At 51.1% G+C, this 17,025-nt stretch overlaps 1 protein-coding gene across 2 annotated transcripts in view; it reads left to right on the plus strand.

Moving 5' to 3' along the window:
• The first annotated feature begins 6,115 nt into the window (after positions 1-6,115).
• Positions 6,116-17,025, plus strand: part of PLEKHM1 (pleckstrin homology and RUN domain containing M1) — a 39,819-nt gene continuing 28,909 nt past the window's right edge. Inside the window, exons 1-5 of one of the 2 annotated variants that reach the window (XM_068263781.1) lie at positions 6,116-6,121; positions 11,864-11,939; positions 12,987-13,231; positions 15,237-15,797; positions 16,059-16,587. In XM_068263781.1, the coding sequence (XP_068119882.1) occupies positions 11,892-11,939; positions 12,987-13,231; positions 15,237-15,797; positions 16,059-16,587 (1,383 nt within the window). In that variant the 5' untranslated portion in view covers positions 6,116-6,121; positions 11,864-11,891. Of the gene's footprint in view, positions 6,122-6,583; positions 6,667-11,863; positions 11,940-12,986; positions 13,232-15,236; positions 15,798-16,058; positions 16,588-17,025 lie in introns of those variants that run through there. The other variant, XM_068263780.1, reaches the window with a different exon arrangement.

Raw genomic sequence — 17,025 nt, forward strand, 5'->3', positions numbered from 1 at the left:
AGACTCCCTAACACTGCAGGGTGGCCTCTTGAGCGCGAACCTGTGGCTGCAGCTCTTGAGCGCTTTGAGTCCGACAGGAGAAAAGCGCTATACAAATGTTCGGATTATTATTATTATTATATTATTATCTTTTCCATCACTTTTGTGGCCAGCATAAATGTTTCTAGTTTTTGAAGTTCGCCTCCCCATTGAAGTCTATTGCGGTTTGAAAAGTTCGAACCTCTGATTTTAGGCTCGCGAACCTCGAACGCGAACCTCCGCAAAAAGTTCGGTTCGCGCAAATTTTTCGAACCGCAATAGACCGCAATGGGGAGGCGAACTTTGAAAACTAGAAACATTTATGCTGGCCACAAAAGTGATGGAAAAGATGTTTCAAGGGGTCTAACATCTGAGTTTTTGCATGGATGAGTGGGATAGACGCCAAAAGTCCCGGGGAAAAATCTGGATTTGACGCACAGCAGCGTTTTAAGGGCAGAAATCACATTGCATGCTAAATTGGAGGCCTAAAGTGTTTTAACACATCTTGCATGTGTATACATCAATCAGGGAGTGTTATTAGTGTAATGCTACACACTGACAGACGAAACTCACTGTATAACGCACCGCAAACAGCTGTTTGTGTTGTGAGGGCCGTGCTGGAGCGCACCATGGCGAGATTGCTCTTCCTCAGTGATATCAGGTAATGTATGACTGCCTTATCAACTTTCGATGGTTCTTTCTCTACCATTGTTAAAGCTTACATCTATTTTTTTAAGTTACTTTTTCTGCTGGCTGTTCAGTACCTTTAACGAGAATCTGTTATGGAGGACAAGTCTGCCGTTCATTCAACTGTGTGAAACTTTCGATGGTACTTTCTCAGTACCATGGTGACCAAGGGTAATGGCCGGGGAATCAGGGTTCGATTCCGGTCTGGAGTGGGAGCCTGAGAAATGGCTACCACCACACATCCAAGGAAGGACCCATTGTGCTGTATAAGTAATGTACCTGCCCTGACCGTGCTTTGCAGACCAGGCATCTGTGGTCAGATGGACCCTTGACCCAATGCTGTGTGCCAGAGATGACACCACTTGCCTTTAACAAAAATCTGTTATGGAGGGCAAGTCTGCCATTCATTCAGAATCAGTTTTATTTCGCCAAGTACAGCAGAGCAGTACTCGGAATTATTTGTGGTACACATGGCATAGGCATAGTATAGGAAGACAAGACGTACAGCACAACACAGACAGTTGGAATTACAGTAATGGTAATGGTGTGGGTCTGACCCTCTTTAGTAACAGACCCCGGTAATCAGTTAGTGTTCTTCCTGTCATACAGGAACAGTCCAATACTAACAATAGTCATGACAATAATGGTAGTAGTAATGATGATGATGATGGTGGCCCCAAAGTGCCCAGGGCAGTGAGAACCAGGGCGGGCATCGGTGAGAGCTGGCTGGAAGGCCCCGCTAGGGCATGCCAGAAGGCGGGCCTGACGGGAGGAGGTTGGAGTTCAGCAGCCGAACCGCTTAGGGGAAGAAGGTGTTCTTCCGTCTGGAGGTTTTGCATGGTATAGTCCTGTAGCGACGGCCCAATGGGAGGAGATTGAAGTAGCGTCTGCCTGGGTGAGAGGGGCCACGGGAGATCACAGTGGCCCTCTTCATCATCCTCAACTGTGTGACTGATAAACACGTTTCCATATTACTTTCCCAGTACCATGGTGACCACGGGTAATGGCCGGGTAATGGCTGAATCAGAGTTCGATTCCGGTACGGAGTGGGAGCCTGAGAAACGGCTACCACCACCACATATCCAAGGAAGGCAGCAGGCACGCTGTGGGCAAAGGAGCAGGAACGGCTACCACCACACATCCAGGGGGGTTATTAGTTGCCCTCCAGGGGGGATTATTAGTTGCCCGCAGGGCTGGGCAGAGGCAAGAGAGGCTCCAGCCTCGGGGCGAAGTGTAGGAAGGGGCGCACTCAGCTCAGCTATCATTCCCCTATTGTGTTTGAAGCAGAGAGAAATACGACAAGGGGATACATGGCAGTGACTATAAGCCAGAAAACTAGAGATTAAGGTGTTGGGGGTCCTGGGGCGCCTCTTAGTCTAATAGCAATCAGTGTGTGACGGCTGGGTGGGAGGGATGGGAGGGGCGACCTCTGGTGTCTCAGCCTTGGGTGCTGGAGGACCTTGTCCTGGCTCTGGTTGCCCACCAGGGGGTTCTTTATTCCCTCCAGGGGGGTTATTAGTTGCCCACCGGGTGGTTCTTCCCTCCAGGGGGGTTATTAGTTGCCCACCAGGGGGTTCTTTATTCCCTCCAGGGGGGTTATTAGTTGCCCACCAGGGGGGTTCTTTATTCCCTCCTAAAGAACCCCCTGGTGGACAACTAATAACCCCCCTGGAGGGAATAAAGAACCCCCTGGTGGGCAACTAATAACCCCCCCCCCCCCGAAGGGAATAAAGATCCCCCTGGTGGGCAACTAATAACCCCCCTGGAGGGAATAAAGAACCCCCTGGTGGGCAACTAATAACCCCCCGGAGGGAATAAAGAACCCCCTGGTGGGCAACTAATAACCCCCCTGGAGGGAAGAACCACCCAGTGGGCAACTAATAATGCCCCCTGGAGGGAATAAAGAGCGCCCTGGTGGGCAACTAATAACCCCCCTAAAGGGAATAAATAACCCCCTGGTGGGCAACTAATAACCCACCTGGAGGGAATAAAGAACCCCCCTGGTGGGCAACCTATAACCCCCCTCCCCCTGGAGGGAATAAAGAACTCCCTGGTGGGCAACTAATAACCCCCCCCCCCCGGAGGGAATAAAGAACTCCCTGGTGGGCAACTAATAACCCCCCCTGGAGGGAATAAAGAACCCCCTGGTGGGCAACTAATAACGCCCCCTGGAGGGAATAAAGAACTCCCTGGTGGGCAGCTAATAACCCCCCTGGAGGGAATAAAGATCCCCCTGGTGGGCAACTAATAACCCCCCTGGAGGGAATAAAGAACCCCCTGGTGGGCAACTAATAACGCCCCCTGGAGGGAATAAAGAACTCCCTGGTGGGCAACTAATAACCCCCCTGGAGGGAATAAAGAACCCCCTGGTGGGCAACTAATAACGCCCCCTGGAGGGAATAAAGAACTCCCTGGTGGGCAACTAATAACCCCCCCTGGAGGGAATAAAGAACCCCCTGGTGGGCAACTAATAACGCCCCCTGGAGGGAATAAAGACCCCTCTGGTAGGCAACTAATATCCCCCCTGAAAGGAAAGCCGGGAAAAGTGAAAGGATGGCGGAGCATGCGCAGTTAAGTACAGTCCATTCAAGTTGCAATATTTTTCCTTGCAGCGTCTCCATCCCTGCCTGGCACTGCAGTGCAGCACCTCCTGTGCATCTCAGGGGCATCTGCGCATGTCTCTCCAGCAACCATGGAAGAAGCCGCGGTGGTGTGTCTGATTGCGCTGCCTTTTAATTTGCGCTGCCCCGTATGCGCAGTAGGAGACTGCGGCCACATTTCCAATTTATGCTGCTGGTGGTAAAATAGTAAATATCTCCGCTTCCCCGCATCCTACACTCCCCAAATTTTCAGGGTAGGGAGGCATGCCCACCAACCGTCCCGGATTGGTCGGGATTCTCCCGATTTGGGGGGGCTCTCCCGCTATCCCGGGAAGCCCCCCTTAATGGGGAACTGAAGAGAGAGGTATATGGAGGCTATCATGTCTATTTCCTTTTAGACAATACCAGTTGCCTGGCAGCCCTGCTAATCCTCTGCCTCTAATACTATTAGCCATAGCCCCTGAACAAGCATGCAGCAGATCAGGTGTTTCAGTGGTTCAGACTTATAAGTCTGATCTGACAAGACTAGCTGCATGCTTGTTTCTGGTTTTAATCAGATCCTACTGCAGAGAAATAGACCAGCAGGGCTGCCAGGCAACTGGTATTGATTAAAAGGAAACAAACATGACAGCCTCCATATACCTCTCTCTTCAGTTCCCCTTTAAGTCCCGGCCGGTTGGGGAGAGAAGAGATGACAGAAATGATCAAGGCGCCAGCCGCGCTAATAAGGGATGCGGGAGCCTGCTTTATTCCTCCCTCCCTCTCTCCCTCTGAGTGCCCCCACCTTCTGTGAATGTGTCCCCCCCTGTAGGCAGTGCATGCGGAGCGGTAGGTCCTCTTACCGCAATCCATGCGCACCGGCAACTAGTCTCTTGCTTCCTGTTTACCATGACGTCACAGGAAGCAGGAGACTAGTTGCCGGTGCGCATGGATTGCGGTAAGAGGACCTACCGCTCCGCTCCGCTCTGCTCCGCACACACTGCCTACGGGGGGACATTCACAGCAGGTGTGGGCATTCAGAGGAAGGGAGGGAGGAATAAAGCCGGCTCCCGCATCCCTTATTAGCGCGGCTGGCGCCTCGATCATTTTCTTCCTGTCTTCTCTCCCCAGGGCAATCTCCTCACACACAGGGGCACCTTCCTCCTCACCCACGGGCATTCTCCCCCCTCCACTGACGACCCCCCTACCCACTGGCACCCTCTTCCCCACCCACTGGCACCCTCCTCCTACCCACTGTCACTATCCTCCTACCCACTGGCACCTTTCTCCCCCACCCAGTGTCACCCTCCTTTCCACCCACAGGTACCCTCCTCCCCACCCAGTGTCACCCTCCTCCTTCCCACTGACACCTTTCTCCTCCACCCAGTGTCACCCTCCTTTCCAGCCACAGGTACCCTCCTCCCCACCCACTGGCACCCTCCTCCTACCCACTGACACCCTCCTCCCCACCCAGTGTCACCCTCCTTTCCACCCACAGGTACCCTCCTCCCCACCCAGTGTCACCCTTCTACCCACTAACACCCTCCTCCTACCCACTGTCACCTTCCTCCCCCACCCACTGGCACCCCCCTTTCCACCCAGTGTCACCCTCTCCAACCCACTGGCACCCTCCTCCGCAAACTCATTCCTCCCATTGTCACCCTCCTGCAAAAGCAGGGGTGTGGCTTAAAGGGAAGGTTCACGCAGGAGCTGTAAAAAATAGAAATCCAAATCCACTTACCTAGGGCGTCCTCCAGCCCGTGGCAGGCAGGAGGTGCCCTCGGCGCCGCTCCGCAGGCTCCCGGTGGTCTCCGGTGGCGATCCCGACCTGGCCAGGCCGGCTGCCAGGTCGGGCTGCTTCTGCGCTCAAAGTTGCGTGTCACTTGTGCGCGCTGACGTCATCGGACGTCCTCCGGGCTGTACTGTGCAGGCGCAGAACTTCTGCGCCTGCGCAGTACAGCCCGGAGGACGTCCGATGACGTCAGTGCCGTCAGCCCGACCTCTCGCCACCGGAGACCACCGGGACCCTGCGGAGCGGCGCCGAGGGCACCTCCTGCCTGCCACGGGCTGGAGGAAGCCCCAGGTAAGTGGATTTGGATTTCTATTTTTTACAGCTCCTGCGTGAACCTTCCCTTTAAAGAGAACCCGAGGTGGCCTTGTATTACGTAAGTGGGGCACAGAGGCTGGTTGATCACACTAACACCAGCCTCTGTTGCCCCATCGTGTGTCTCAAAGACCCCCCTGCTCGCCGCTATACCCCCGCAGTGCTGGCGACACGCAGCGTGTCGCCAGCACAATGTTTACTCTAGCGCTGTCTGTCAGCGCCGCTCCGCCGCCTCCCCCGCATCGCCGCTACCCGCCCTCGTCCCTTCCCTCCCGCTGATTGGAGGGAAGGGACGAGGGCGGGTAGCGGCGATGCGGAGGAGGCGTGGGAGCGGCGCTGACAGACAGCGCTAGAGTAAACATTGTGCTGGCGACGCGCTGCGTGTCGCCAGCACTGCGGGGAGTATAGCGGCGAGCAGGGGGGTCTTTGAGACACACGATGGGGCAACAGAGGCTGGTGTTAGTGTGCCCAACCAGCCTCTGTGCCCCACTAACGTAATACAAGGCCACCTCGGGTTCTCTTTAAGGCCACACAGGGGGCGTGGCTTAAGTGTCCCTCTTTCCCATCTTCAAATGTTGGGAGGTATGGGGAGGAGACCCCTAGAACGACCTCTATGCCACACTGCAGCCCCCGAGCCCCGCTGGTTCCCGGGATAAGTTTCTGTAATCTATCTCCTGAACCAGCAGGGCTCGGGGGCTGCAATTTGGCATAGAGGTCGTCCAGGAGAGTTTCGGTATGTAGTATAAACCCCAATATACCTCCTAATACATCTATATGTGTAATACGGCGATATCTATACATCCCAGGACGACCTCTATATTAAATTGCAGCCCCCGAGCCCCGCTGGTTCAGGAGATAGATTACAGAAACCTATCTCGGGAACCAGCGGGTCTCGGGGGCTGCAATTTGGCATAGAGGTCGTTCTGGGGATTCCCTTGGATTGGGGAGTAAGAGGTGTGGGAGCGGAGATATTTAGTATTTTACAACCAGCATCATCATTCAATAGGAACTGTGGCCACACAGTCTCCTACTGCGCATGCGGGGCAGCGCAAATCAACAGGCAGCACAATCAGACATTACACCGGCAGCATCATTATACAGGAAAATACTGCGCATGCGGGGCAGCACGATCTGTTATCACACCGGCGCCCGTCTGTCTCCGCCCCACGTGACTCAGGACAGCCACCCTACTACAGTGAGTCACTTCCTCCTCTCTGGAACAGCTGACTGCGTGTCACGTGACCGGAAGTAAAGCGCTCAGAGCGACGGAGAGTTTCGGTATGTAGTATAAACCCCAATATACCTCTACATCTATATGTGTAATACGGCGATATCTATACACCGCTCCCTGTACTCTGTATGTTCTATATATACCACCTTGTATACTATATGTACTATACACCTATATATACATCACCCTGTACTCTGCATGTACTATATACACCACCCTGTATACTATATGTACTATACACCTATATATACACATCACCCTGTACTGTACACTGTATGTACTATACACACACCACCCTGTACTCTGTATGTACGATACACCTAAATATACACACCACCCTGTACGCTGTATGTACTGTACACCTATATATACACCACCAGGAACTGTATGTAATATACACACACCACTTTGTACTCTGTATGTACTATACACCTATATATATATATATATATATACACACACACACACACACACACACACACACACACACACACACACACACACACACACACACACACACACACACACACACACACACACACACACACACACACACACACACACACACACACACACACACACACACACACACACACACACACACACACACACACACACACACACACACACACCACCCTGTACTCTGTGTGTACTATACACACACCACCCTGTACACTGTATGTACTATACACCTATATGCACACACCACCCTGTACTCTGTATGTACTATATAAACACTACCCTGTACTCTGCATGTACTATATACACCACCCTGTATACTATATGTACTATACACCTATATATACATCACCCTGTACTGTACACTGTATGTACTATATGCCTATATATACACACCACCCTGTACACTGTATGTACTATACACCTATATACACAACCCTGTATTCTCTATGTATTATATATACCACCCTTTACTCTGTATGTACTATACAATTATATATTCACTAACCTGTATTCTGTATGTATTATACACCCATATACACCACCCTCTACACTATATATACTATACACCTACATATACACCACCCTGTACTCTGCATGTACTATACACCTATATACACACCACCCTGTACTCTGTATGTACTATACACATATATACACTACCCTGTATTCTGTACGTATTATATACATATATAAACTACCCTGTATTCTGTATGTATTATACAGTGGGATGCGAAAGTTTGGGCAACCTTGTTAATCGTCATGATTTTCCTGTATAAATCGTTGGTTGATATGATAAAAAATGTCAGTTATATAGGAGACACACAGTGATATTTGATAAGGGAAATTAAGTTTATTGAATTTACAGAAAGTGTGCAATAATTGTTTAAACAAAATTAGGCAGGTGCATAAATTTTGGCACTGTTGTCTTTTTATTGATTCTAAAACCTTTAGAACGAATTATTGGAACTCAAATTGGCTTGGTAAGCTCAGTGACCCATACACAGGTGAATCCAATTATGAGAAATAGTATTTAAGGGAGTCAATTGTAAGTTTCCATCCTCTTTTCATTTTCTCTGAAGAGTAGCAGCATGGGTGTCTCAAATAAACTCTCAAATGACCTGAAGACAAATATTGTTCACCATCATGGTTTAGGGGAAGGATACAGAAAGCTGTTTGAGAGATTTCAGCTGTCTTTTTCCACAGTTAGGAACATGTTGAGGAAATAGAACAGTGATTCCCAACCTTTTCCGGCCCGGGGAACACTTTCTGACCATATTTTTCTCCGGGGAACGGCGGGGGGCGCACGGGTGTTTGCGCGACCTAGTGGTCAGTGCCGTGTGTAGCAGGCTAGGGGGGGGGGGGGCTGGGGTGCGGCTGCATAGCTAGCATAGTTGCCCCAGTATAGGGAGTTTAGTTGCCCCAGTATGGTTAGTATAGTTACCCCAGTATAGTGCCCCAGTATAGCTAGTATAGTGCCCCAGTATAGCTAGTATAGTCCCAGTATGGATAGGTAGTGCCCCAGTATAGGTAGGTAGTGCCCCAGTATAGCCAGTAAAGTGCCCAGTATAGCTAGTATAGTGCCCAGATAGCTAGTATGGTACCCAGTATAGCTAGTATAGTGCCCAGCATACCTAGCATAGTGCCCAGCATAGCTAGCATAGGTAGGTAGTGCCCAGTATAGCTAGTATAGTTGCCCCCAGTGTAGCTAGTTTAGTTGCCCCCAGTATAGCTAGTTTAGTTGCCCCCAGTAAAGCTAGTTTAGTTGCCCCCAGTAAAGCTAGTTTAGTTGCCCCCAGTAAAGCTAGTTTAGTTGCCCCCAGTAAAGCTAGTTTAGTTGCCCCCAGTACAGCTAGTTTAGTTGCCCCCAGTATAGCTAGTACAGTTCCCCCCAGTATAGCTAGTACAGTTCCCCCCCAGTATAGCTAGTACAGTTCCCCCCAGTATAGATGCCCAGGAGGGGGGGAAGCAGCGCTAGAAGGAGGGGCAGTGGAGGCAGCGGTGGGGAGGGGGGAAATATCCCCCCCCTCACCTGGGACCCCTCCTTCAGCCTCTCTCCCCCTCCATTTAGCGGTGGCAAGTGCAGGGCGGCTCGGCGGCGGGGAGACATGCGCAGACTTACCACTTCTGCGTTCCAAGCGTCGGCAGCGTCATGTCGTCAGATCTCCGCCTTCAATGCCGCCCACTGCTCTTCCGCTAATCAGGAAGCACAGTGGGCGGCATTGAAGGCGGAGATCTGATGACATGACGCTGCCGGCGCTTGGAACGCAGAAGTGGTAAGTCTGCGCATGTCTCCCCGCCGCCGAGCCGCCCTGCACTTGCCACCGCTAAATGGAGGGGGAGAGAGGCAGAAGGAGGGGTCCCAGGTGAGGGAGGGGGGGGGGATATTTCCCCCCTCCCCACAGCTGCCTCCACTGCCCCTCCTTCTAGCGCTGCTTCCCCCCTCCAGCGTACTGGACGGCACACCTGGCACCACTAGTGTGCCGCGGCACAGCGGTTGGGAATCACTGAAATAGAAGACCACAGGCTCAGTTCAAGTTAAGGCTCAAAGTGGCAGACCAAGAAAAATCTCGGATAAACAGAAGTGACGAATGGTGAGAACAGTCGGGGCCCATTTCCACCTGCGCGGTTTCCACGCCGAATCCGCAAAGTTTCCCCGCAGGCAAATTGCATGGGGAAACTCTGCCATAGAGAACAATAGCCATTCCCATCCAAAATGATGCTGGAGGCTGCGAATCCCATAGCCGTGCATGACACGGCTGATGGGATTCGTCTGCGCACCCGCAGACGCGTGCGGCTCAAGTGGAAAACGAGCCCTTAGAGTCAACCCACAGACAAGCAGCAAAGACCTACAACATCATCTTGGTGCAGATGGAGTGACTGTGCATTGTTTATTGTGAATGGTTATTCGCCGCACTTTACACAAGGAGATGCTGTATGCAAGAGTGATGCAGAGGAAGCCTTCTCTCTGCCCACAGCACAAACAGAGCCGCCTGAGGTATGCTAAAGCACTGTGGACAAGCTAGCTTCGTTATAGAATAAGGTGCTGTGGACTGATGAAACTAAAATTGAGTTATTTGAGCATAACAAGGGGCGTTATGCATGGAGGAAAAAGAACACAGCATTCCAAGAAAAACACCTGCTACCTACAGTAAAATATGGTGGTGGTTCCATCATGCTGTGGGGCTGTGTGACCAGTGCAGGGACTGGGAATCTTGTCAAAGTTTAGGGATGCATGGATTCCACTCAGTATCAGCAGATTCTGGAGACCAATGTCCAGGAATCGGTGACAAAGCTGAAGCTGCGCCAGGGCTGGATCTTTCAACAAGACAACGACCCTAAACACTGCTCAAAATCCACTAAGGCATTCATGCAGAGGAACAAGTACAATGTTCTGGAATGGCCATCTCAGTCCCCAGACCTGAATATAATTGAAAATCTGTGGTGTGAGTTAAAGACAGCTGTCAATGCTCGGAAGCCATCAAACCTGAATGAACTAAAGATGTTTTGCAAAGAGGAATGGTCCAAAATACCTTTATCCAGACTCTTATTGGAACCTACAGAAAGTGTTTAGAGGCTGTAATTTCTGCTAATGGAGGATCTACTAAATATTGATTTCATTTCTTTTTTGTGGTGCCCAAATTTATGCATCTGCCTAATTTTGCTTAAACAATTATTGCACACTTTCTGTAAATCCAATAAACTTCATTTCACTTCTCAAATATCACTGTGTGTGTGTCTCCTATATGATATATTTAACTGACATTTTTTATCCTAAGAACCAACGATTTATGCAGGAAAATCATGACGATTAACACGGTTGCCCAAACTTTTGAAATGGTTGTTCGTGAAAATCCCAGTAACTGAGCAGATTGTAAAATACTCAAACCGGACCATCTGGCACCAACAACCATGCAACGCTCAAAATTGCTTAAATCACCTTTTTTCCCATTCTGACATTCAGTTTGGAGTTTAGGAGATTGTCTTGACCAGGACCACACCCCTAAATGCATTAAAGCAAATGCCATGTGATTGGTTAATTAGATAATTGCATTAACGAGAAATTGAACAGGTGTTCCTAATAATCCTTTAGGTGAGTGTATGTATGTATGTATTATACACATATATTCAGAGGAGGTGGGGGCACAGGGAGTACATGCAGAGAGATGGAGAGGTGCAGGGAGTACATGCAGAGAGATGGGGGTGCAGGGAGTACATGCAAGGGAGTACATGCAGAGAGATGGGGGGGGGGGTGCAGGGAGTACATGCAGAGAGAAGGGGGTTGTAGGGAGTACATGCAGAGAGAAGGGGGGGGGTGCAGGGAGTACACGCAGAGAGATGGGGGGTGCAGGGAGTACACGCAGGGAGATGGGGGGTGCAGGGAGTACACGCAGGGAGATGGGGGTGCAGGGAGTACACGCAGAGAGATGGGGGGTGCAGGGAGTACACGCAGAGAGATGGGGGGGTGCAGGGAGTACACGCAGAGAGATGGGGGTGCAGGGAGTACACGCAGAGAGATGGGGGGTGCAGGGAGTACACGCAGAGAGATGGGGGGTGCAGGGAGTACACGCAGAGAGATGGGGGGTGCAGGGAGTACACGGAGAGAGATGGGGGGTGCAGGGAGTACACGGAGAGAGATGGGGGGGTGCAGGGAGTACACGCAGAGGGAATACATGCAGAGTGTACATGCAGGAGCCGCAGTGACTGGTGCTGGATGCTTGGCGTGACAGTTTGGAGTCTTGTGCCATACAGAAGACTCTTTCTGATTGTGCTCTGTCCTCACAGACTATCTCTTACCCCGCGAGGTGTCACGATGAACTCTTCCCCCTCCCTCACAGCAGACTGCAGAGCGGTGAAGCAGGTAAGATCTGTTTTCCAACTGAATATTTTATTTCTGTGCTATTCTTCATCCACGATAATTATTACATTTTCTGCTTGTGGATTCATATCAGGAAAGCTGTCAGTCCCTCTACTGTGATGCAGATGCCTCCAGGCCAGGTGGTTGGTTTAGGGAGGTGGCAGGTCATTCTCCTCTCCTGCAGATGCCTCCAGGGCAGGTAGAAGGTTTGGGGAGGTGGCAGGTCACTCTCCTTTCCTGCAGATGCCTCCAGGTAGAAGGTTTGGGGAAGTGGCAGGTCAATCTCCCCTCCTCCTGATGCCTCCAGGGCCAGGTAGAAGGTTTGGGGAGGTGGCAGGTCACTCTCCTCTCCTGCAGATGCCTCCAGGTCATGTAGAAGGTTTGGGGAGGTGACAGGTCACTCTCCTCTCCTCCTGATGCCTCCAGGGCTGGTAGAAGGTTTGGGGAGGTGGCAGGTCACTCTCATCTCTATCAGATGCCTCCAGGGCAGGTAGAAGGATTGGGGAGGTGGCAGGTCGCTCTCCTCACCTCCAGGGCCAGGGAGAAGGTTTGGGGAGGTGGCAGGTCACTCTCCTCTCCTCCTGATGCATCCAGGGCAGGTAGAATGTTAGGGGAGGTGGCAGGTCACTGCCCTCTCCTGCAGATGTGTTCAGGGCAGGTAGTTTTGGGGAGGTGGCAGTCCACTCTCCTCTCTATCAGATGCCTCCATGCCAGGTACATTTTCGGTCAAACTGACATTCTGGGAATCCATTTCCAGCAGATGAATATATCTGGGCACATGTGGGCGTTGGGATTGTCACATTTTCCTGAGTATTTGCATATCTGGGGACATGTGGGCGTTGGGATTGTCACGTTTTCCTGAGTATTTGGATATCTGGGGTATGTGGGCACTGGGATTGTCGCGGTTTCCTAAATATTTGGATATCTGGGGACTTGTGGACGTTGGGATTGTCACTGTTTCTTGAATAATTGGCTATCTGGAGACGTGGGTGCTGGGATTTTCACGGTCTTTTATCTGCTATAAGCCGTTCCTTGTTCTTTTGTCCACAGAAAATAACAAAAAGGTTGTCGTCTTCCCTACGGTCTCTTCAGATGCGATATGTGACGACTGATGATGTAATCACCAGCGATGATGATGATGCCAATGCTTTGTGCGTGGCTCTGGAAGCTGTTTTTGTACATGGACTGAACGCAAAATTCATTAAAATGCAATCAGACAGGAGGAGAAAGAAGGGACGCCATGTTTCCTTACCCCAGCCAGCGTTCTGGACACTTCTGAAAGCCATCACCCACCGGTGTGTGTGTGTGTGTGTGTGTGTGTGTGTGTGTGTGTATGTATGCGTATGCGCTACTCATAGGCAGAACTTGTTCTACACCTCCTAGATAATCCGGGCTACTCGCAGAGAGGAGGGATAGAGGGCTATGTCTGCTTTTCTCACAGCTGCTGATATAATGTGGAGAGAAGTTGAGGGACGTGCTGTGGAGAGAAGGCCGTGTCCGCTCTTCTTACAGCTTCTGAAATAATGTGGAGAGAAATTGAGGGACATGCTGTGGAAAGAGGGCCGTGTCCGCTCTTCTCACAGCTTCTGAAATAATGTGGAGAGAAGTTGAGGGCCGTGCTGTGGAGAGAGGGCCGTGTCCGCTCTTCTCACAGCTTCTGAAATAATGTGGAGAGAAGTTGAGGGCCGTGCTGTGGAGAGAGGGCCATGTCTGCTCTTCTCACAGCTTCTGAAATAATGTGGAGAGAAATTGAGGGACATGCTGTGGAGATAGGGCCGTGTCCGCTCTTCTCACAGCTTCTGAAATAATGGGGAGAGAAGTTGAGGGACGTGCTGTAGAGAGAGGGCCGTGTCTGCTCTTCTCACAGCTTCTGATATAATGTGGAGAGAAGTTGAGGGACGTGCTGTGGAGAGAGGGCCATGTCTGCTCTTCTCACAGCTTCTGAAATAATGTGGAGAGAAGTTGAGGGACGTGCTGTGGAGAGAGGGCCGTGTCTGCTCTTCTCACAGCTTCTGAAATAATGTGGAGAGAAGTTGAGGGACATGCTGTGGAGAGAGGGCCGTGTCCGCTCTTCTCACAGTTTCTGAAATAATGTGGAGAGAAGTTGAGGGCCGTGTCTGCTCTTCTCACAGCTTCTGAAATAATGTGGAGAGAAGTTGAGGGACGTGCTGTAGAGAGAGGGCCGTGTCTGCTCTTCTCACAGCTTCTGATATAATGTGGAGAGAAGTTGAGGGACGTGCTGTGGAGAGAGGGCCGTGTCTGCTCTTCTCACAGCTTCTGAAATAATGTGGAGAGAAGTTGAGGGACGTGCTGTGGAGAGAGGGCCGTGTCTGCTCTTCTCACAGCTTCAGAAATAATGTGGAGAGAAGTTGAGGGACGTGCTGTGGAGAGAGGGCCGTGTCGGCTCTTCTCACAGCTTCTGAAATAATGTGGAGAGAAGTGGAGGGACGTGCTGTGGAGAGAGGGCCGTGTCTGCTCTTCTCACAGCTTCTGAAATAATGTGGAGAGAAGTGGAGGGACTTGCTGTGGAGAGAGGGCCATGTCTGCTCTTCTCACAGCTTCTGAAATAATGTGGAGAGAAGTTGAGGGACTTGCTGTGGAGAGAGGGCCATGTCTGCTCTTCTCACAGCTTCTGAAATAATGTGGAGAGAAGTTGAGGGACGTGCTGTGGAGAGAGGGCCGTGTCCGCTCTTCTCACAGCTTCTGAAATAATGTGGAGAGAAATTGAGGGACATGCTGTGGAGAGAGGGCCGTGTCCGCTCTTCTCACAGCTTCTGAAATAATGTGGAGAGAAGTTGAGGGCCGTGTCTGCTCTTCTCACAGCTTCTGAAATAATGTGGAGAGAAGTTGAGGGACATGCTGTAGAGAGAGGGCCGTGTCTGCTCTTCTCACAGCTTCTGATATAATGTGGAGAGAAGTTGAGGGACGTGCTGTGGAGAGAGGGCCGTGTCCGCTCTTCTCACAGCTTCTGAAATAATGTGGAGAGAAGTTGAGGGACGTGCTGTGGAGAGAGGGCCGTGTCTGCTCTTCTCACAGCTTCTGAAATAATGTGGAGAGAAGTTGAGGGTCGTGCTGTGGAGAGAGGGCCGTGTCCTCTCTTCTCACAGCTTCTGAAATAATGTGGAGAGTAGTTGAGGGACTTGCTGTGGAGAGAGGGCCATGTCTGCTTTTCTCACAGCTTCTGAAATAATGTGGAGAGAAGTTGAGGGACGTGCTGTGGAGAGAGGGCCGTGTCACAGCTTATCTTTGCAGATTGTTTTTATGCCTGTGTGATAATGTCATGTTTAAATTCTGTTGCAGGAATGTGATTGGACAGCTGGAGGGCCTCAGCTACATTACCACAGATGTGGGCCGTTGCCGTTCCTGGCTGCGCCTAGCATTGAATGACTCTCTCATGGAGTGCTATTTCCTGACTTTGCGACGGGAGAAGTTACGACTTGTGGAATATTATCAGCCGTTTGCCTTGATGCTGGATGAAGAGGATTGCGATGTGGTGCTCAGCTATCTGCAGGGACTGTCATCCTTACCATTTGATTTGTCCTACAAGTCTTCCATACTGAATGAATGGACTGCAAGTCCTTTGTCCTTGTCGGGACTGTGGCCGGATGAGGCCGAGCAGAGAGCAGAAAGGAGGAAATCACTGGACTCCGTGTCTCAGTCCTCCGGCTCAGATGACACAAACCATTCTATGATTGGGAGGAGTGAGAGAAAGGGGGACACTGGAAGCTCCTCCTCCCAGCTCTCCTCTAGTTTGGGCTCAGATGAACACAGCAGAGGTTCCTCCGCCCCTGCTCTGTCTGAGAGCTCCGCCCTCTCCTCCCCGGGGACAGACCCAGAGGAACTCAGCAAATCACCCGAAGAGTAAGTAACTTTTTTTTTTTTTTTTTTTTAAATGCTTTATCATTCCACATCCTCTTTCTTTTCTGCAGTTGTCTGACCATATCTCACACCTTTCACACCTACTGTTCTTCTGGACTGTGAACAGTAACCGTTCTTGCCAAAGAATTGTGTATCCCTAATCCACCTGTGTTTTGTGTATAATTGCTATCCCCCCCCTCATGCTCATCCCTGATTTCCGTCTTCACTGAGAACAGTTTGAGTAAGGATGTGTCTTCATTTCAGGTACATGGATGTTGCATCTGACATGACGTCTCCAAGATCTCCCTCCCATCTGCTGCTTCTTGAGGCCACAACGTTGGAGACCAGCTGTCCAGAATCTTCAAAGCTGGTTGAGGAAGGTCACCTTGCAGCCTTCGGCATCACCATGCAGCAGACACAATCCCGATCAATGCCCCACAGATCTGTCGCTTTTGAGCTCCCCGTGCAGGAGATACAATCCTGGACACAGTCACGGACTACTCCTGACACCTCTGTAGCCTGTGATCTGACCATTAACTTGCTGACCACACAGTCACTGACCATTGTAGACGCATCTGTGGCCTGTGATGTGACCACTAACTTGCAGACCACGCGAGATGCATCTGCCGCCTGTGATGTGACCACTAATATGCTGACTACTCGAGACACATCTGCTGCCTATGATCTGACCACACAGTCACTGACCACTCAAGACGCATCTGCAGCCTTCTTCCGGAGCCAGAGTGACCCAGATCTTCAAACCGAATCCTCTAACGCTGACACGCCGTTCCCTGTGAGTAGCTGATACGTTTTTCCAAAGATGTAAGACTATAAAATGGAGTAGGGTGTGGCAGGGAATTATAGGAATTAGTCATGTGATGTAGGCCTGGGTTTCCTAGTTCTGTGAATCAGGGCTGTGGAGTTGGAGCAATATTTGGGTACTTGGATTGTGAGCAGTACCTGGAGTGGGAGCGGTGTTTGGGTACCTGGAGTGGGAGCGGTGTTTGGGTACCTGGAGTGGGAGCGGTGTTTGGGTACCTGGCGTGGGAGCGGTGTTTGGGTACCTGGCGTGGGAGCGGTGTTTGGGTACCTGGCGTGGGAGCGGTGTTTGGGTACCTGGCGTGGGAGCGGTGTTTGGGTACCTGGCGTGGGAGCGGTGTTTGGGTACCTGGCGTGGGAGCGGTGTTTGGGTACCTGGCGTGGGAGCGGTGTTTGGGTACCTGGCGAGGGA

The sequence above is a fragment of the Hyperolius riggenbachi genome, chromosome 12, assembly GCF_040937935.1.
Source record: "Hyperolius riggenbachi isolate aHypRig1 chromosome 12, aHypRig1.pri, whole genome shotgun sequence".
Taxonomy (NCBI): Eukaryota; Metazoa; Chordata; class Amphibia; order Anura; family Hyperoliidae; genus Hyperolius; species Hyperolius riggenbachi.